General features: G+C 42.7%; 1 protein-coding gene across 1 annotated transcript in view; it reads left to right on the top strand.

The window, feature by feature from the left end:
* tet1 (tet methylcytosine dioxygenase 1) overlaps window positions 1–20,137 on the top strand; it is a 32,043-nt gene extending 11,906 nt beyond the window's left edge. The window contains exons 3-12 of the mRNA XM_073481576.1: window positions 9,702–11,934; window positions 12,434–12,524; window positions 13,899–13,992; window positions 14,382–14,590; window positions 14,682–14,832; window positions 15,153–15,242; window positions 15,540–15,677; window positions 15,798–15,974; window positions 16,597–16,741; window positions 16,865–20,137. Of these exons, the coding sequence (XP_073337677.1) occupies window positions 9,702–11,934; window positions 12,434–12,524; window positions 13,899–13,992; window positions 14,382–14,590; window positions 14,682–14,832; window positions 15,153–15,242; window positions 15,540–15,677; window positions 15,798–15,974; window positions 16,597–16,741; window positions 16,865–17,907 (4,371 nt within the window). The 3' untranslated portion in view covers window positions 17,908–20,137. The remainder of the gene's footprint in view (window positions 1–9,701; window positions 11,935–12,433; window positions 12,525–13,898; window positions 13,993–14,381; window positions 14,591–14,681; window positions 14,833–15,152; window positions 15,243–15,539; window positions 15,678–15,797; window positions 15,975–16,596; window positions 16,742–16,864) is intronic.
* The last annotated feature ends 2,249 nt before the right edge of the window (window positions 20,138–22,386 follow it).

Genomic DNA, 22,386 nt, shown 5'->3' with positions numbered 1-22,386 from the left:
TTTGAATGTGAATCCAATGTGTCCTTAAAATAGCCTCACACAAACTAGCCATACAGGAAGTATGAAAGCTACAGACAAGCATGTGTATTTCTGTGTGCATGTAAAAGAGAGTGCAGAAAGTGGCTGTGTAGCTATTTATTCAAAGTCTTGAGTCTGCAGATGTTCTCTTGGAAGAGTGAGTGGTGTGATATGTGAGCAGCCTCTGGGGTCTGCTGAATATGAACCATACCTCCTCTCAGGTAACACAGACTTTATGGTTTCAAGGTTCTCTTCAAGGAAAAGTAGGTTTCATACTGCCTCAATCCGGCTCCACAGGAGCCAAATGCTAATGTGGGTGTTTGCATATAGATTCTGCCTGCTTATTCTTAGTCTGTGTGTTGGTCTTGCGGGCTTTGACCTGTACAAAGACGTGTTTCAGTCTGTGTGATTGTGTGAGAGGCTGTGCATGAGTGGACTTGAGTGGACAGGCCCAAGCATGAAGTTATGTTTTCCAGTTTTTTCAGAAGATTGATTGATACACTCACACACACATCTCCACTCAGGATAGTGCAACCCACTTCTTCTTTATCTGACCCTTGCTATTGAGCAGCTGAAGCAAGACAAGTGAATAGGTACTGCCCTTCATCAAAATTATGTTGCTTTTCTGTGCAAATGAAAGACAAGTTTACATTAGCGTCTACAGTAATGGCAGTAATGACAACTATTGGCAACAGTCGCGTTTGGCACAGCTCCATCACTGGGCCGGTCTCCAGTAGGTCAGCCTCCAGATGTGTCAGAGACAGTTTACGACTGTGCTGCAGAACGACTCTTTACCTCACTTGCATGCTCATGTACTGCAGCTTAAGGTGATTAATGCCCAGACTACTTGTTCCTAACGAGAGCTGGGCAGCTCGTTAGAGGGAAAAAACATATGGGACACTTAAAGAGCTGAAAATTAAGGGTGCGGTGGAATATTGTTAGTAGTTGTGGAGTGTTTTTGGATGAAGGCATGGAGTGTCTGCAGGAGGAGGACTGTCAAGCACGGTATAAGCAATGCAATTAATGCTTAATTTTAAACTCCATTTTTTTTAATTGAGCTGTACTATGATGTGCATGTTTTTGTAAATGATATCGTCATGAAGGTAGTTTAACTGAGGAATTTTATAATAGTTTTTCCTGCATTTTAATACTTGACTTGATACCCAAGAATCAAAGGTTACATGAGCCAGTAAGAGTTTGTTTAGACTAAAGTTACAGCCAAGGGGGAAACTGCAAATTGACTGTTTTCTTGTCTTTACACACCATATCACGGGGGAGTGAAGGCACAGTTTCTATGTTTAATTTCATATAACTGTTGAATTGTTTAGTTTAATTCAGTGTTAAGTCCATACTATACATGTTTCAGCAGCACATGTCAATTGATAGTTAAAAGGTAGCAGATGGTAGATGTGTCTTTCACAAGCTTATTTTGTCGTTTACGTTGGTGTAACCTGTTTAACAGTCTAGTTTGTAGACTCAAAGTATGTCAAACCTGTCAGACTACCTGTGACCTCTATTCAGAGGAGAGCTCAGCCACAACTGCCACCTTGAAACCAAAAATATCTCCTTTATCATAACCAGATAAGGCACTCCTCAGTTTGGTTGCCTTGAAAATAGGAAGAAAACAGTTCGTCATAAAGATTTCCGGATGTAAGACAGATCCAAGGTATCCATTACTGTTAGCCAGGAAGTTATCCTTGAGTCACAGGTGTGAATGACTGAATTATGCATATTTTGGCAGGTGTAGGTGTCAGTAAAATGCTCTTACATGCACACACGTTGGAGAGTTAAACATTGAAACACTACAGTATGTCCACATATTAATTCTAAATCTGCACATTGTGATAAAAATAGCTGAGCATATGTTGTTATAATGTGGACTGAGGTTTTAAGTTACTGACAGTGCCGGAGAAATATTATTTTGTGGGTTTGAAGTTTGCTCCAGCACACCACACACATGCCTCGTGTATATATCACAAGTGTTTAGTCTACATCTGTGTTTGTTTTATTGTGGGTCAGGAAACTTGTGATTAATACTGTTAGGGGGAAATGACTTATGTTGAATATTACTTGTTTTTTCTTATTCTAATCATGTAGTCATGGGTGTGCAGTAAATTACCAGCAACCTGCTTAAAGGGTATGGTGTCAGAACAGCCTGTTTCATGTTATCGATTCAGCAAGATAAATCAAAATAATGAGAGCAAAACAATTGCAGTCAACAGCCACCATCATCGATAAATTCTTAAAGACAAACACTGTTCGGCATTGTTCCAAGGCTCTGGCTTTGAAACTGTTTGCCATGAGACTACATAAGCATGAAGCCACAACATGCAGGAGTTTGACTATGATAAGTTATAAGCATCTAACCGACTAACTGACTGACTGACTGTTGAACTCTGTAGTGTGATAAAAAAAAAAAAAAGATGGGACAGAGAATGCAAATCTTCAGTGTCCTTTTTTTCTTTTGAACAGTTAAATGTTGATATTGTATGATAACGCACACGTTGATGAATGAGCTGATTCATGCTTTAATGTTGTCACAGGTGTGCATACACTGAGTATTTTTTATTGCCGTTGACTAAACTGATCACTCAACCTTTTCCATTTATAAACCATATTTGGTAATTTGCCATATTGGATATAATTCAGACCTATTGGGTGTACATGTTTAAGAATACCTATTTTAGATTTTCACATGGCTTACCACTGTCATCTTCCACCCTGACATGCTTGTGCATTTGTTTTATTCATCCTGATGTTTGTGTGTTTATTGCCTGCTGGATACTACACTGATACAGTCTTTAGTGTTTAGTGTTAGAGCTGCATGCACTCCGCTTCCACAGTCGAACACACGGCTGAGGTTGGCTCCTAGAGTGTTACCGACAGGCACTGGCTCGAGCTGCCTTCATGTTTCCTTGTCCTGGTGTGACCTCAGCGTCTTGGCCACATGGTTGCCTTAAAAAGGGGGGAGTTCCTCACTCTCCCATAACATTTTTCTCTCTTTGTCTTGTGCCTTCTCTCTCCTTGTTTTTTTCTCTAACCACAGCTTTTCCTCAGGGTTTAGGAAGAGGCTTTGGGTGGTGGATGATAGAGAGTTGAAGGGGTTGTTGAGACAGTGAGAGAAAGAGCTGTATGGATGTTGTGAACATCCTCTTTCCTGTTCCCACAATGTTTCTGGATCATGTGAGAATTAGAGGTGCTGCAGAGAATTATGCTGCCAAACGGATGCCGCTGTTTTGTGGTTTGGGACAGTCGATCACATGCTTTAAAACATTTGCATTCCCACACATTTTGTACTCCCAGGGGGGTCAAATTGATCACCCTTCAGTCTGAGGTTGAAGGGCTTATTTTTCTTAGGGATGCACAATATCTATTGGACTGATATTTTATTGGCCCGATATTGGGAAATGTATATTATCGGCTATTTATTGGTATCGGTGAAATTATAATTGATAAATAGAGCCAACAATTGTGAAGTGATTTCAAATTGCTTTCAGTGACTTCACAAGCTCAGCATCTACACACTCAGATACAGTCAGAAAGAAGAAGCACACTGTTGTCGCCCTAATGACGTCAAACTGCTGCACCGGGATAGAGCCGTGCAGTGTTTCAAAGGAAGACGAAGCGATTACAATTTGCAATACGTGTTCCACAAGGGTTCTGAGAGAATGGATAATATCTACGAGTTTTAACAGAACACATCTTCTAGAGATGTGGAATATTAAATCATCCATCATCTGTTATCCTTTCTCACCCACAGGTGTGAATAAACTACAGGTTATGAACTACTCGTAAGATAGAAAAATGTGAAATCATCTGTTATCTTGTTGGTATGGTATATAAAAAGCAGGAATCGGTTATCAGTATCGACTGAAAAAATCCATTTTCATGCATTGACAATTTTTCTTTTAATCTGTTGACTTTGTGGTCTATAAAATGTCAGAAAATGCTGAAGAATGATGATCAAAATTTCCCAGAGCCCAAGTTGAAGTTTTCAAATAGTTGATTTTGTCTGACCAGCCGTCTAAAGTCCAAAGATATTCTATGTTTACATTGATATAAAGAAAGGAAAGTAAGCATGTGATAAGCTGAGATATGAGACCCAAGCAGTTAATCAATTTATCCTCAGTTAATTAGTTTTTCCTCATATTTTTGTAAATAAAATATTTATTTGTATTAGTTGTAAAAATTTGTAGATTTGTCTATATGTATTATTCTTTATTAATTAATTGATTAATAGTCATTTTAGCAGTAGGGCAAGGAATTCAGTGAATATCCCCAGAAGCAGTGCTGGTGAGCAGCTTCAGGGGTTAATATCTGAGCGGTGATGGAGTTGTTTTTCTGTGATCCCGATCCAGCATGTGTGCAGCATCCGCTCCACAGCTTGCGTCCAGTCCATGTGTGTAGGGCTGGAGTAAAAAGCCCACATAGGGGATCCTTTGTTTAGGAGAGTCTAGGCATGGAAGATAATTTACAAGCCGCTAAGGTCCTCACGCCATTGGCTGATGAGGCTCTGTCTGCGTCTGCAAAAGGCATCCCGTATGTGTGTGTGTGTGTCTATATGTCTGTGTGTGTGCAGCGAGTGTGTGCGCGTCTGCTGTAGCAGCACTTTGCTACAGCAGCTCGCAGTCGCCCTAGTCATGACACCCAGGAGCTCGCCCTGCGCACGGCTACTGTAGCCAGCGTTTTCTTTTGAGGCTGAAGGAAGGCAAAGCAAGATGGCCACCAATACCTTTTAGGGATATGCTGCCCAAACCTGAGGGGCTTCCTCCGAGGACAGACAAGGTAAAGGCAGCCGGAGCGTTCACCCTGGGGTCTATTGTCTCGCTGTAGATGGGTCAGCCACAGTGGAACTCATCTAGAGGTTATCCTGCGTTGTCTCTCTCTCTCTCTGCCACTCTGGATTTAGCTGATTGGAGCGCTTTATTTGGAAGCTGCTGTTGTTATTGTTCCTACTGAATCACTCAGGACCTGGGCTTCTGTGTGTGAGTGTTTGGCTTGTCTTTTCCAGGTGGGTTTAAAGGATGTGACAACAAAGTCAGCAATAAAGAGGTCAGTTTCCACAGTAACAGACACCCCTCTTCTCTCTTCTCTTTCCCCACTGCATGTCTGTTTTTAGCCATTGTACTGTATGAAGACCCCCTTGTCTTTCTTGCACTCTTTCTTGGACAGCCATATTTCTGCACCTGCTGTTTTCTGACTGCTTAGCAGGGAAGTGGAGTGCTTGTAAGCCTTGGGTTGTAACTTGTAATTTGGCAGGCTTTACTCGTTTGGCTGCAGCAGTAATGGTATTGTGTGGTTTGCAGAAAAGGTCCCTCTGTTACGGATGTTGTCTTAATCTGTATAATTTTATAGATGATTAAGCTCTTGTGTACCGGGAGGCAGTTCTTCAAGTTTATTAGGTTTATTGCCACTCATTAGGCCTTCTCTGTTAATTTGTTTTTCATTGTACGTTTGTGTTATTGGTGTGTAGACTACGTGACATCGAGCGATACAGGAAACTCTCTCAATGAATGAAGGAAAATCTCACGTGTTCAGAGAAACACGCATAAACCACTACTTACACTCTCAGTCAGGAAGGAAGCACGCTGCTTCAGTGTTGTGAGATCCTAACGGCGTATGATTTCTCACTCTTCACACTTTCTTTTGTTGTAGTAGTTAAGTTGACATGTTTGAATTCAGGTGTGTATGTTTATATGTAATATGAGTGTACGTCTCTGTTGTTGAGTTATAAATAGACCCACTCCTTCAAACTTCCTTGGAGACCCATTAGAGAGTGCGAGGGTTGTTAGGATTCAAGCGGCGGTCACACTTTTGTTGCTAGGGTAGGTTTCTGAACGTGTGTTTATATAAAGCACTCACCCTTAGCTACTCTAGCGTATGTTTTGTTGATTTTTCGAGGTTTGACAGACACGTCAGCTAACACCAAAGAAGAAGAGTGTGTTTGCATTTAAACCAGTACAGTGTGGGTGACTCTTCAGGCAGCCCGAGGCAGAGACAACAACACAAAGACACAGCCCTAACACATCACAGACGCAGCTCCCTCCAGAGACCCGGTGACTAAATGAGAGCACATGACTCTGCATTTACATCCTGCATTAGGCTCTTTGTTATCACAAGGCTAAATGTAACATAATTAAAAACAGGGGCTGTACTTTGATGTCAGCTTCGGATCGCGAACACTCGGATGCACACACACACACATGCATAGAGACACGCGTGTGTCTGGTGCAGTGCTGGAAGCCAGCCAGTGCTGCTTTGTCATTGAAAGCAGTTTATTGTGACAGACACACTGCCTTTTCCCTCTCTCCCCCCCCCCCCGCTCCCCATCTTTTTTCACTCTTCTTCTCACTCTCTCATTTGAACGTCGCGGTGGCCCTTTTCCACACACTGCACGGGGCTCATATCTCACCTTGTTTCATCGGCAGCTGCGGGATTGCCTCAGCCTAAGCTCCCGCTATCTGTTGCATCAGCAGCAGCGTGTTTCTAGTAGTAAGACACAGTCCTGACAGTCGTAGTGCAGTTGACTGAGGAGCGATGGACAAGAGAGGGATCAGGAATATCACATCAGTGACAGCATCATGCCCCACCATATTAATCATATCTGATGTCAACATTTTACTCATCATGAACAGCTCCACAGTTGGTCACTGCAACTCTCCCTTGCATTCTTGCTAGCAGCTTTGTAAACAAACACAAATTCAACAAAATTCAGACGCACCTTCTTGTTTGTCAAATCTCCTCATCACAGCCTAGGCTGAGAGTATACTGTGGTAAATGTTTTTAAACACTTAATCACAAAGTAAACCCCAAGAAGCATTGAATGCTACAGGTATGATATGTGACAAAGTACCAAGCATGAGATGATTCTTGAAACACAGCCTAACTAAATATATTGTATACCGATCTCTATGCTTAATAAAGAATGTAGTTTAAATTAACTGACCTTGTTTTAAAACATTTGCGAAGAACTCACACAGCACAGTAACCAGCCTCGTTAAGGTAACCAACCATTGTCTTAAAAACCCAATGCAGGAGATTGCTCAGTATTAATCCTCTTAGACCTCAGTACTGCTGTCAAATCGACACCTTTTGTTTTCTGACTTTTAGCTCTGTAAGACTGCTTCATCTCTTATTTTACAATGCCTTCTTCCTCATGTATAAGAGCTCATGCCTTTGCTCGGCGGCAATCACATGTGGGATGTTACAAGGCTCACTTCTCTTTTTTTTACTGCACCTGCTTTAAAGTCAGACACACTTTCTATTTTATCCATCCTGTCTCAGAACCTTTAAAGTGGACCAACCCCAGCTCTAGCTTTTGGGCTAATGACAGTAGTGGCAGTATGACCTCAAAAACCTTTTCTTCATTGGTGAGAAGTAGTAGATCTTAGTTGGTTCAGGAGGGCGAGCAGGACTTAGATATTCCTGGGGTTAACGGTTCAATTCCTCAATGGTGTTCAGAAGTTGCTCCCAGTAGTAGGGCCACAGCCTTACATGTAGCTCTGCTGCCGTCAGTGTGTGGATGAAAAACCACTAACATCTGGCGTTTGTCTTAAATGGGAATGGGTACCATTGTCATTCACTCCTGCATCACATGACTCTGCAGTAGAAACCAGTGTTTATCGGCTCCAGCTTCGATCAGCTGTAATAGAAATACAACACACAGATGAACACACTCATGTCCACTCCCATTGTCAGACGAGATGCTATGACACATGTTTAGGAATAGTTCACTCTAGAACGAAATTCAGTCATTATCGACTCACCCTCATGCTGATGAGAAGTCCTGTGTAGTTTCTTATTCCTCAAAGTGCAGCTGGAGACCCGCGGGGTACCCTCCTGCGGCAAAAATCCATATAATGGGCGTAAATGGCGTCCAAGACGAAAAGGTCCATAAAACTACACAAAAACTTGTAATATTCCTCCATACTGCTCGTCCGCTGCAATGCAAGTTTCCTGAAGTGGCGACATCCAGAGTTTACTCGAAACAACGTCATTTAGTACATTTTTACAACCTAAACAGTCACTATACTATTTTGCCTGGAGGCACGCTTCCGCGTGCACGCGAGTCTCTCTCACAGCTGCTTGCACTACGGAAGCCGTGCCAGACAAGATCAACGAGAACTCACGATAGATACACACCGGTATTTACATCCAGCCGTGAGCGTCCGAGCGACACACAAACACAAGAGGGATCTGCCTTCACTAGTGATTTGAAACTTTGAAACTCACAGCAGGATGTAAATACCGATGTGTATCTATCGCAAGTTCTGTTGATCTTGTCTGGCACGGCTTCCGTAGTGCAAACGCTGTGAGGGAGACTCGTGTGCACGCGGAAGCGTGCCACCAGGCAAATATAGTATAGTGACTGTTTAGGCTAGAAAAATGTACTAAATGACGTCGTTTCGAGTAAACTCTGGATGTCGCCACTACAGGACACTTGGATTAATGGATGTTTATGCCAGGTAAACAGTGATAAAGAAGTGATCTCCAGCTACCCTGCAGTTGCACTGGTTCATGAGAGGGAAATGGGATGCCTCTCTCATACACACACACATACTCACAGCTCACAGCAATGCACAAACATCCTCCAGCTCCTGTAAACGAGTTTAAGATGCTTTTGTCAGCTGAGTCTTGGCACATGATGTGGTGTTGTTTCTTATCTTTGTCACGCTGCAACATTTTTAATAAGTCTTCCACTGTTGAGAGCTTTAGTTGAAAGTGATAGGGGGCTAAAATAAGGAGCAGCTTGACTTGACTTCTGTTGATCATACGCTCACTCACGATGAGGAAAAATAAAGAAGGCTTTTGCTCAGCTTGCAGAAATATTGTGGATATACTAAATTACATCAGAATCAGTTTGCTCCTTTAAGTTTCACTATAGTTGCAAAGATACCGTCCTCAAAGCCTTAACTTCTATCTCTGATTTTTTTTCCTGCTAATGGAGATATAGCTCTGATTGTCTCCACTCAAGATAGTTTATGTTATTGTATATTCAACATGGCTTTCGGGGGCAGTCAATATGTCAATACTGTGGACCTTTGGATGGTCGTAGCTCTGCTGGCAATCAGAATCCACCTCAGCTGAAGGGTCAAGCAGGATAAGACCCCCTAGTGGGTTAATCACTCACTAAACAATGCACAGGGCTTTGCATGGGAGGGCTGCTCTGTTAATAATCACATGTGCTTGCATACACATGCATGCATGCCCAGCAACACATCTACAAACCGAGCACAAACCCAACATGCACATGCATGTTGCACACATGCCCTCAGTGACCCATCGGTAGTGACGCAATCATGAACTGTGCGTGACTCTAAATGTTTACTTGTTGGCTCTCGGCTACCTGTGGGTCTGCAGCTCTCAACACACAGCAGCTCTGGCAGGAATGTAGTCCTGATTGAAGCCTCAGCTGTGAGCTAACACAGTTTAACTCTCATATTAGTTCTGTTTAGAGATCGGTTTCAGCAAGATTTATAGAAAGCAGATTCTTTGTTCTCACATGGCATAATATTTTCCACAGTGTTCATAGTGGCTGCAGCAGATGCTCATGCCATGCTGGGAAACAATCTGTTGTGCTGTGTGCCGTGACTGTTTAGAACAAGCTGAATCACTGTACACTGCCAGAGCTTGTTGAGTCACCTCTCTCTCCGTGTCTCTCTCCCTCTGTCTCTCTGTCTCAGGTGGTTCCAGAAAGTGGGTCGGTAAATGGCAAAGGCAAGGCACAGATGGATGATACCCACACGGCAGCAGAGGAGGATGAGGGGGAGGAAGGCCACATACCTCATACACAATCTCCCCACATCATCCACTCGCTCACCCACAATCTGGCCTTGGACCAAGCCGGACGACCAGCACTTGTTAAAAGAGAGCCGCGGCAGGAGCTGACCAGCATTGCACTTCACCAACATGTATGCTCTTCTGTGACTTTTCAGAACGGTTCTGCTGAGAACCTGACAAAACCTAACGGTGCTAATATGACCACTGGGTCACACTCTGATCTGAAGTCTGCATATAAAAGGACTATGATTGCATCAGAGCCTCAAAGGACTATAATCGCTGCAGTCCCTAAAGACTGGTCTGAGAATGGACCCAAGGCCCCTCCAGATGACATGTCAGTCCCACTGAAGAAGATCAAACTGGAGGAGCCGTGGTTGTGGATTACTGAGCAAGCCACCACACAGCTGAGTGATGAAGATGAGGTCTGTGAAGACCCACTGTCCACGCTGGCGGCCGTGGTGTGTCTTTCTGTCACAGAGAGGAAGGGACTGGAGGAGAAACTTTTCAGCTCACGATCTTCCATTCTTTGCTCCATCAAAACAGAGCCACCTGATTTGCACTTCGTCAAGAAAGAGCCTGAGGACTTAAAGAATGACTTGTGTCAGAAAAGCACTCCTGTTAACCTGCAAAGGACTCCCCAGCCTATCAAAAGTGAACCTCCTCCAAGTGTCTTGCTACCAAGCGTGCAGTCTTTGGCAGAGAAGAGAAATCTTAGTTTTGATCAGGCAATTGCTATTGAGGCCTTGACTCAACTGGCAGCTATACCTCAAAGCACCCCAGGGTCCATTAAAGCTGGAAGTAAGTGTGAACTTCCCATTTCTACTGCTGCCTCCAGTACAAATACAACCCAGCAAGAAGCCAAACCCACAGCAGCTATTCGCTACAACAAAGTCTCGGTCATCAGCTCACCACTACACCAGACATCAGTCATACGCCCTCCTGTGGCCAGACAAGGGAATGTCATCACAAAGCTGTCCCTGCAGGACCGCTTAGATAATGATAACGCACCCTGCAGGAGGACAGAGCAGGGCTTTGCTTCTCATGTCATCAAGTCGGAATGCACCTATAAAGATCCCAGTGACATGAGGTTCAGTCAAGATCATGTGCGGTTGTTTGGGGAGGACAGAGTTAGGGTTGTTGATAAAGTGATTAGAAACAGAGACGAGGAGGAGGTGGCAGCTCAGCTGGCAGACCTGGCCTTCATCATCCAGGCCCGGCAGAACCAGCAGTCAGAGAACAACCCTCCGAAGGGGACACCTGTGTCGGCCATCAAATACAACTACAACTCCCAGCTACCCCCCAGTCAGAAAAAGACTCTCATTAAAAAAGCAAAAGCTACCCCCTCCAAGCCCAGGAAGAAGAAAAGTGATGGACTACCTGAGGGAATCAACTGCAGGACCCCCCTCTCAAAACGCATACCAAATGGAGAAACGTCGCACCGGAGCAAAGGCAGGAAGGTTCTCCCTCAGGGGAAATCAGGCCTTCACCACAAGAGGAACCTGTTCTTGCCTCAGGCTCAAATTGACCTGAAGAGATACTTGGCTGAGGCTCAGGAGGAAAGGAGGCAACTCATTCATCAGAGTAATGCACACAATTCTACAGCCCTCTTAGGGCCACAGACTCACAACTACAGCACTCTCATGAGAATAAACCACATTCATGGTCAAGGGAACCAGCCATGGTCCCTTTTAAATGGTCCACTCCACCAACAAAGTCCATATAGTAATGGTCATGCTGCAGGACCAGGGCCGGAGACTGAAAGGCATTTGTTATCTCAGGTACCGCAGCCCTGTGGTGGGCTGCAGCACGGTGCTGACCTGAACACTGGCCCAGCTAATGCCGCCTTTCTCAGCCACAACACTGGGCACCATGGTCTGGCTAATGGCTTCTCAGGGGCTCGACAGTCCCCTCCTCCAAGCCAGCAGGGCTACTACAAGCTGGAGAGGTCAGGACCTGTCACAGTCCTGTCCACAGTTAATGATGGGGATCTGGGCCACTCTGCAGAGTCTACTCCATCCAAGAACAGTGTCAACAGCTTTCTGGAGTCTCCAATGAGTTTTCTAGACACCCCTACCAAGAACTTGCTCAATACACCTTCCAAAAAACTGTCTGATCTTCCATCCTGTCAATGCGTGGGTGAGTTGATGCTACTTTTTTCTTTTTCAGAAGATAAATTAGATACGTATATTCCATTTGTGACTAAATCTGCTCAGAAATATGCTTTCAACGAACACTACAGTTCTTTGACCTCAAACTGACGCTGGTTTTCTGCTCCTCTCTCTTTAATGAAAACACACACACACACACACACACACACTAGCTGTGTCCTAATTCAGGGGCCAATTCAAGCAAAAGGAGGCCGCATTTCTCTGCCATATTTGGAGGAGGCTCTGGGATGCTTTGTGGAGCCTTGTTGACCCTTGTTATGATGTATTTGGTCTTGAAATGCGGACTTGCAAGATGATGGCCCTTGAACTGAGATCCAGCTACTTTCACTGTGTCCACTGGATTTAAATTAATCTGACTTATGAAGAAACAGGGCATGAGTGTTTATTTAAAGCCATTGTGCTCTGTGAAGGACAGTTCTACACTCAGTAAAGTTGATATGTAATAGATATTGATATTTTTTCCACAGAGCAAATCATTGAAAAGGAGGAAGGCCCTTATTATACTCACCTTGGGGCAGGACCTACTGTTGCTGCAGTGAGGGAAATGATGGAGAACAGGTAGAGTGACTACTACCACTATGTTTACATACTGAGTTTGTGTGGGTGTGTTTACTACCAAGCTGAGCTGCCGAGAGCCGACGAGTCAACCACAGGCTTGGAGGAATGGGGTGGGGTCACAGCCAAAGAGTCTTTCATTATAAGGCAGCATTGCTGAGCCAGCTCGACACGTTCACCCTCTGTCTCGTCTACACACATGTACACATTACACACACACAGCGTGTTGAAACAGGAAACCCCTCGAGCTGAGGCAAGGGGCCCGTAAACCAAGATGACAGCCGGTTTAAAACAAGTTGAGGTCCATCACAGTCCATCTGACAGCCACGCTTAACTGAAAAAAGTAATCCTGAGTCACTGAGGTTCTCAAGGGCAATTGCATTTTTTAATGAAAGCATTTTGACTATTTATTCTATACTTAATGGTGTGGACTAGTGTGCTTTACATTGGTATATGCTAACCGATAACTACAGGCTATGTACCATTAATGGTAACAGTTTTTATTAAAGTCCCTATAAAACATTACTTAAAAGTTCCTATAAATGTAGCTGAAAAGCATTGTTAACTATTAAAGTGTATAATAAAAGCCTTTATTAACCCTAGCAAGGCTTTGTTCTCGTGTTAGATCAGGTTACTGATAACCGATAATAGATATATAGTAAATTATATATTAATCTTAATAAAGCAACAAAAATCTTGATAAAAGTTTAGAGGCATAATAGACAAGTTAGTTGAACTCAATACATTTGTTTGTAATTAAAAGAAACTTTTGAGACTTTTATTGATGTTCTTAAGTAGTCTACAAACTACAAGTTTCTACAAGTGTCTTATAATCCAACAATAAACATGTTTATGATACTATTTGTAACACTTCCATAGTCTCCTTAACATATAATTATGTTTATAAGCATCTTATTAGGCAACTGACGGTCCTTGGGCCGAATGTGGCCCTTTAACAAACCTCATCCTGGCCCCTTAATCATTTTATTAGTAGGCTATGTGGTCCATTCATTAGTTATGTCACAAGCACAAAAATACTCTAATTTCAACTTTCAACCCAGACTGTTCAAACAGTGGTAATTTAGGAGACATACTGTCAACCCACTTCTAGAAAATTAAAAAGTGCATTGTTTTAACACATTTACATTTCTAGCTTTGCAGGTCAAACATAGAGAATGTAAATGACTGGCCCTTCTAAAAAAAACAGTTGATAGGCCTGTTATAAGGACATATAAGGGCCTTATTACATATTAATTGATGCTTATTGCAAGGCTCTTAATATAAAGTAATACCCTCTCCAGTATGGGTAGCAGTGTAATGTTGTCTAACATGTGTTGTCAGTGACATGTTTCTCTTCTGTTGTGTTGTGTGTCACAGATACGGTACCAAAGGAAATGCAGTAAGAGTGGAAGTTGTTGTTTACACTGGGAAAGAAGGAAAGAGCTCCCAGGGGTGTCCAATAGCTAAATGGGTACGTGGCTGCTGTTTGTGTTCATGATAGTATCCTAAATGCCCTGACTACAGTGAATACAGTATGTCTGCTGTTTGTTGAAGAGTTCTGGTGGATTCTACCATAGTTTATTTACAGGCATAGATGAAAGTCACTCCCAGATTCTTACCCTTACCACAACCACAGCAAACCCTCAGCTGCCCCCAACCATGTAACCACAACCAAAACATAATTATTGCCAACTTCATCCCTAAACATAGACTTCATCAATCACAGTGTTTCAAACCATCACCCAGTAGGAATCCGTAGTTTCGTGATACTGTTTTAAAATACTTGTTTCTGCCTTTTCCTGTGTTACATTGCTGTCGGTCGTCTGTTAAAACCTGCTTGCTTTCTGTGTCATCTAACAGGTGATCCGGCGTGGCAGTGAAGAAGAGAAGCTGCTGTGTTTGGTCCGCCAGAGGCCAGGACACTACTGTGAAAATGCCGTGTTGGTGATCCTCATCCTGGCGTGGGAGGGAATCCGTCGGCCAGTGGCAGACAATCTCTACCATGAACTCACACAGTCCCTCTTTAAATATGGCTCCCCCACCAGCCGCCGCTGTGCCCTCAATGAAGAGTGAGTACCTCTTAATTTGTTTTGAAATGACACTACTTCTACCCTGCTTTATACATTCCTTTAACTTCCTCTCTCCGTTCCATCTCCACAGTCGTACCTGTGCATGCCAGGGTTTGGACCCGGACACCTGCGGAGCTTCGTTTTCCTTCGGCTGTTCCTGGAGTATGTACTTCAATGGCTGTAAGTTTGCCCGCAGCAAAGTGCCCCGCAAGTTCCGCCTGCTTGGAGACTACCGGGAGGAGGTGAGGGAGTCATTAGCCTACACAAATCCTAGAAGAAATCATCTACTACAATCTCTCCTATTTTTTTTCCTGTTGTTGTAGTGATTGGAGAAAATATTTAGCGCATAATCAATGTGCATATTGTTTCAACTATATGTTGTATCTAAGTTCTGTTGCTTCTCTGCATTTTATCTGCAATAAAAGACAGACTGATCACATCTTTGCCAGACATTTGCCTCCTAGTGGCATATGTTGGATATGACAATGACACCTGTCGACAGACCACATTTTTTAAAACCAGCTCTTTTTCACAACAAAAACTCTAAAATGTGTTACTTTAGGAGGAGAAGATAGAGAGCCACCTTCAGAGTCTCGCCAGTGACCTTGCACCGCTCTACAAAAGACTGGCTCCTGAGGCCTTCCAAAACCAGGTATGCAACATAAAACAGCGGCCACACTTGCCCCTGTTAGGCTAGCATTAATGGGATTCGGATAGAATTGATTTTAAGTTTCTTCTCTTTGTTGTTAAAGTACTGCGTTGCATCATTGACCTCCTACAGATTCTGCTGACTCTCACAGGCTTTTTTTAGTTCATACGCCCAGATTCTGTAACAGCCTCCCTGTAGATATGAGAATGTTCACTTCTCTAACAACTTTTACAGGAAAACATACTTTGAATCTTTGCTGTCTTAAACTCGTCTCCTGTCTTGTCCTTTAACCTCTCATAGGTGGAAAATGAGCAGGCAGGGACTGAGTGCCGGCTGGGCTGGAGGGAGGGACGTCCTTTTTCTGGGGTCACAGCCTGTGTGGATTTCTGTGCCCACGCTCACAAGGACACTCACAACATGAATAACGGCAGCACTGTGGTAAGGCACCCCTAAGCTATTTTAAAGGTCACTGGATTTAGTTTAGTCCCTTGAGGTATTGATTAAGTATGGCCTACTATTTGGCTGAACAACTTGCCTTTTGTCTGTGTCCTTTTTCAGGTTTGCACTTTAACCAAGGAAGATAACCGTGCAGTGCGTAACATACCAGAAGATGAGCAGCTCCATGTTCTGCCACTCTACAGGATCTCTGACAGGGATGAGTTTGGTCAGGTTGAGGGCCAGTGGGCCAAGATCCGAAGTGGTGCGCTGCAGGTTCTGTCCTCCTTTCCCCGAGAGGTGAGTGAACAGGAAAGCAGCTTTTGCTGCTTTAAGCATTGTTGTCGTTTTAGCTTACTTCCTGTCCCTTTTGTGGTAAGCAATCCCCTCTCTCCACTCTTCATCACCACACTTGCACAACTTTTTGTTGAGGCAGCTCTCTTTGCCTCTTTCTTTTCTTTGCTTAGCTTGTTTGGTAGTATAACAGGCTGGACACACTGGATGCATGCGCAGCGCTGCAGCGCGTTACCGCTTGCTTTTCATTTTAGCATCCATGTTAACAGGTTAGACCGTTCACACTGGAAGCAGGAGTCGAGGTCGCTGCATCACATCATCCTGAGCTTCGGACTTTACCTATTTTACTGTGTCACACGCGCGACAATAGACCTGAAAACAACCTGGAGACAGTTATATTGACATCAAAGCAACATTTCACCACAGTTTTAATGTCTGTATCTGTAGAATATGTCACAGACATGAAGAGAATACAAACAGCAGGTGAAGGGCAGTTTTTTTTCCTTTTAGGAGGATACTGCTCTCTGCCTGTTTCCCGAGCAGGCAGAACTGCCTCTTTATCCAGTTCTCTGTCCTGTGAATGTAAAACAAATACATTTTAAATGGCTGATTTTTTTGTATTTATCAGGTGCGTCTACTAGCTGAGCCAGTAAAATCAGCCCGTAAGATAAGGCAAGAGGCTCGCCAGAAGGCTCAGGCTGAGAAACTGGAGAAAAAGCTTGGCCTGACTTCTCTCACACCTGGGAAAGTGAAAAGTGAAACCCCCAACAAAGGTAGGAAATCCAAGTCTCTGGTCATGTTATTAATGTGTTTTAATATGTAATGTGTTTAGGTCAAAATGTATTATTGTTATTCGACTATTACATCAGTCTTTACATTTTCTTTATCCAAAACAGACCCTCAGGGCTACTACAGCTCACACAGACTACCACCCAGACCCGCCAGCGTTGGAAGGATCCCACCAGACAGGACTCAACCCAGCACTTACAGCCAGAGCACCAGCAGCTACCCCACTCTGGGTCAGAGGGAGGTCATCTCCCCCAACCACCACGGCCTGCCTGGCATCCAGTTTGAACAGAATGGCTCAGCTCTTAATTATAGGACAACAAGTGACACCGTGAATGGTTATGCTCCTTCATCTGGTGACCAGAGTGTGACATCAGAACGTATACCTCCACTTAATACTCTTAGGGACTACCCCCGGACTTTTAAAACTGAGCCCAACGAGGTGCACTGCTCTCCTCTGCGCAGACCCTCCCCCAGTGGGAGTGCTCCTCCTCCCTCCTCCTTCTCCCCCAGACCTACCTCTGAGGGCCTCTTCAGCAGGCTCAATGGACTCCACAGGGCTGCCGGAGATGTTGCGGCAGAGGTCAGGGGTCATGGCCTCCCTCTGCTCTCACCTCTCCCCCTTCCTCCACAAACTTTCCCGCTTGAACCAGAGGAAGTGAAGCAGGAAGAGGTGTGGTCAGACAGCGAGCACAACTTCCTGGACCACAATATAGGCGGAGTCGCCGTGGCACCTTCACATGGCTCCATCCTGATAGAGTGTGCACGGCGGGAGCTCCACGCCACCACCCCTATCCTCAGGCCAAACCGCAGCCACCCAACCCGCATCTCCCTGGTCTTCTACCAGCACAAGTCTCTAAATGAACCAGGCCACGGGATGGCTATGTGGGACGCCAAAATGGCCAAGAGGGAGCGGGAACGGGAGGAGGAGGCTGAGAGATTACGGATGGAGGACAGCCTGGGTAACAGTGTGGGAAAGAATGGGGCTGGAGGTGTGGAGCTGCAGGAGGGAGCAGAGGAGGAGGCACAGGAGGCGAGGAGGATCATGAATGTTCCCACACGTCAAGCATGGACTCTGCCGAGGGATGGCGTCATCACCGTGTCCCCTTATGCTCTTACCCAAGTGACAGGCCCTTACAATCGCTGGACTTAGTCAACATGTTTTACACACACACACACACATACACACACACACACACACACACACACACACACACACACACACACACACACACACACACACACAGAAAACTCCTACACCCTGTGCTTCTGCCTTACCTCAATCACCTTCAAACTGCTACTCTCATTTTTACATCGTTTTCATTGTGCTTTTTTCTAATATCTGTTTGTTCACTTTGTCCTTCTTCATCTCTGCCTTCAAAGCGATGAGGAAGAGCAAAGTTTGTTGGCTTTTTAACTGTGAGTTTCCGTGTTGTTGTTTTTGTAAAGAGATGGTGCTTTGAAGCATTTTAAAGACGTTTTTAAACTGGTTTTATATACATGATTAAGAACAAAAAAGATGTGATTATTTATTCTGATCATAACGATTTCTATTTAATTCCTGGTGTAAGCCTGTTTACTGCAAGATTTCTATGATAACCTGCATTATGTGTTGGCGCTCAGATTTTATGTTGTACAGTAGGACTATGCTCTTTATTTTCAGCCAGCGGTTCTCTTTTCACAAGATAAATCTCGTTGGCTTTTACATCGGTGCCATTCTCACTGTAACCTTTCTTTAGACTAATGCATATATTTACTACAGATTGTCACATGTAGCATCGTGCTTTTCCTTCTGCTGCCTCTGACTTCTGCAGACAGGCGAGGAAAGAAACGTACGTCTTTGGTTTGTTGTTTTTGTTTATTTTATCTCTACGTCTGGATGGTTTGTCTTTTATTCACAGATAATGTTTGGCATATTAAGAAGCACTTTTTTTTTTTTCCTAAACCTAACTTGAAAAAGGTCCCAAACCATAGGCCTGAATATGTATGTACAGATAGAGATATATATGACAGTTTAGCATGAACCCAGTTTTATTTTTACAGTATTTTCTGCATTTATTTGATTAAAAAATGGCATACATATCTAAAGAAATTCAACGCTTAGCATAATGAGGAAACGTGAAATGCTGCAACAATGAAGTGCTTATCATTATTGGCACTTATATTCACCTTCTGGAAAAGGAATTTAAAAATCTTTCAAAGGGCACAAGTGTGATCATAGGATTTGAAAACCTTACTGTATATTTTAATGGTGCTAATGAGATCTCTGTTGTTTTTAACAGAAATCACAAAGTGTCAGATTTGAATACAAAACTGTGTTAGCCAGTGCTGACTAATCAAACAATTTCTTCTCTTGCCTCCTCTTTGCTCTTGTTGGAAAACCACTCAAACATCAGATCCCACTCAGATGATTGCCTAAGACGATTTTGGGTGCTTGACCCTTGTGAAGACTTTGTTTACAGATAGCTTTTTTTTACAGGGTCTGAATAGTGGGGTTGGTGTCAACTCCTGGTGAATCAGGATTTTTATTTTTTACTACCCATGAAAGAGAAGCTCTTCATTTTAAGAACTCATAGATGAAATTTCAGCACAACCAACACAGACCTTTCACTGCTCTCACACTAACACTGGTGGTGTCACGTTTCTTGCGAGAAACACTTTGGATTTTTACACACTTGGACTTCTTTTTGGTGCTAATAGGAAAAGATGTCGAGTTACCTAACATGGTTTTATACTGAACAGTGATGGCATGGTGCTTTTTGGAAACTCAGCACACACTGATCTGGTATATGATTCAGTTCTAAGGTAGTTTCATCATTTCTCTGGATGATAACTGTCTGACAACAGACTGAGATGCATTGGTATCCCACCATTTATCATGAGTACCAGTAAAAAAAAGCACATTTTTGTGCAGATCTAGGGTTCAAACGTCTTCCATAGAGAACCAAACTCTCAGAATCACAACATACACACAAAATTAAATGAATGTAAGCAGTTTTTAAATAGATTGATTTATAAAGGACATTTTAAACTTGTAACGTCTCTTTTGATTTGCTGTGGGGACGTTCTCAGTCCACACTGAAAGTCTTTGTATCAACGAGGAACTAACAACTAGCACCAGCATTCAAAAATATGAAAAGAAAAAAAAAACTTTTATTAGTAGAAAATGTGTAAATATGTATGTGAACCATATTGTTTTTACTGTACTGTTAATGGTGTTTAGACAATGGATGATCTTGCTTATTTTGAAACTGAATTACTGTACGTTGCTGAAAGTATATCCAGTTTAGACTTGAGAAGAGACTAAATTTAGCATTCCTTTTATGGATGGCTGATCTCTTTCGGGATTGTGAAATAAAGTCATATTTATATTTTGGACCTGATCACGATTTCCTCTGTCCTGATTTGTTGTGTGTGGGTGTTGGTACATATGTACTATGAGTCGTAGACATAGCATTTATAATGTGACAGCTTGCATCATTATTTTTATAAACATGAAATAGGCTGATCTGTGTTTAACAAGCCAAACAGAACAGAGTTCATGTGTTACTTTTTATTCAAAGCCAAAACACTTTTTTTTCTCTTCCTGAATTTCCCACACGAGCATACTGTATGACTGTATGACTCACTGCTGAGGAATTTCAGTTTAGTCATTTGGACTTTGTCCTCTTAACGTTTGGGGATGACTCACCTCTTGTTTTTGTACAATTTGTTTCCAAAACTGGTAACATGATTTTTTTTTTTTTTTTCACCCAAATGTTATAAGAAGATCATTTGCTTCTGATTCGGGAGATGACGAACTTCAACAAACACAAGAGAGCCTCAGAAGTTTAGTCAAATCTAAACAAAATCTTCATCATAATTACTGTTTACGCAGGCATATTGAGAAATAAGAATTAGAAATTAAATCTAATGCTGAATTAAATCAGAAATACTATCAGGGCAGCAGTGCCCTGGCCTTTTGCATTTATCTTCAAATAGATAAATAAGTAAGAGAAAAGTATTTTCAGTGTACAGTGTGAGTATATCTGTCTCATTTCTGGTCAAAATATCTCATTACACTTATTATAAAGCTGTAGCTGTAAAGTCTACTCAGCCTCCAGAGGACCGGCCAATTAGTGAATATGAATTAGCCTTCTGGCCCCGATAAAATACCTGGCTAAAGATATGTTATTAAAAGAGTACTAAAAACATGTTTTTGCAAGGTCGAAGATGTGGACATTAGAGAAATAAAAAAGTCCTCGTGAGGATTCAGGAATTTAAGAATCATTTGTAAAAATGTCCCAAAAAATTGATTTTCAAAGTTTTGGATATTAGAGGTGCTGAGCACATTGATGCATCCTTGTGGCTTTTGACAACCTTTCCAACCCCTTTAAAATTGCAGTAAGAGTGTTGATTTTGCTCACAGAGCAGGTCAGAAGTGACCACACTGCCTGGTTAGAGTAAGAGGTCAGTAAAAGGGCTTTATACTCTCATACCAGTCTTGATTTTTTACTTTCAACCAGGCTGCAACCAGACTCCACTGTCTGTCAACACCAACAGCTCAGGCTTTCCTCCAACATGCCTGTCTTACACAAACAAACACAGTGCTCCTTATATTCAAATGCTTTGGTGTCCTTTCCAGGGATTGACTCATTGATTGTGAGATTACAAACCAGATCAAGCTTGTTGGAAAGTCCTACAAACGCTGTCTAACAAGCTATCACAGTTCTCATTTTCATCCCTAAATCAATTCTGTCACGCTCAAATTCATGATACTGAAATATTTGGAAAGGAGCATCTGCACCTCATGTGTCACAGTGAGGTACGAGTCCGACTAATAGCGACAATGGTCATCAAGAGTGTAAGAGGCAAACATTGTGAGGGCACAGCTGTGGAATTAACATTTGGATCTCCATGTAGTTGGACTGAACAACTAGCAAAAATGAAGAAAGAGGAACATGAGGAGAACATGAGAACAGGGGACATCAGATCAGATGTTACTTCTGACACCCATCTAAGGTCCTTTAATCCTGCTCAGCTGAGATTTAGAGTGGTTTTAAGTCCTTTGTACTAATACAAAACAATACCATGCTGTAAAATTACTGTGTTACAAGACCAGCATTAAAAATACTACTTGGGTAAAAGTACTACATAAGTATTACCAGCACAATAACAGCACTCATTATGCTAAATAGCCCCTCTCAGAGTGTTAACTTACAGAGCCCCCAAAGTGCAGGAAGTTCATATTTTTTCAATCTCATGCACCCAAGATAATTGTTTGTGTGCTCAAATTACCGTCTTCTGCACCAAGATTAAAAAAATGTAAAAATCTAGACTTCTGAACAATAAACGTAGTCATGTAAAAAGCATTATATTTCCTTCTGAAATGCAGTGGAGTGAAAGAAAAAAATCTACATAAATGAGAATTACTCAAGTAAAGTGTCTCTAAATTGTACTTACATACAGTCTTTGAGTAAATGTATTTAGTTACATTCCACCACTGTGAATCACTGCTAACCCCAGGAGTGTTGGTCTCCACGTGGCTTTGCATCCTAACCTTACAGGAAGGGGTAAAAAGAAAATCCAATCCCCACAAGCATCAACGAGTTATTCCATTATAAATAGAAAACAGGTAGATGAACCGCTGGAG

Source organism: Pagrus major, chromosome 15 (genome assembly GCF_040436345.1).
Source record: "Pagrus major chromosome 15, Pma_NU_1.0".
Classification (NCBI taxonomy): domain Eukaryota; kingdom Metazoa; phylum Chordata; class Actinopteri; order Spariformes; family Sparidae; genus Pagrus; species Pagrus major.
The sequence above is the reverse complement of the archived record's forward strand: the minus strand, read 5'-3'. Positions and strand labels throughout refer to the sequence as shown.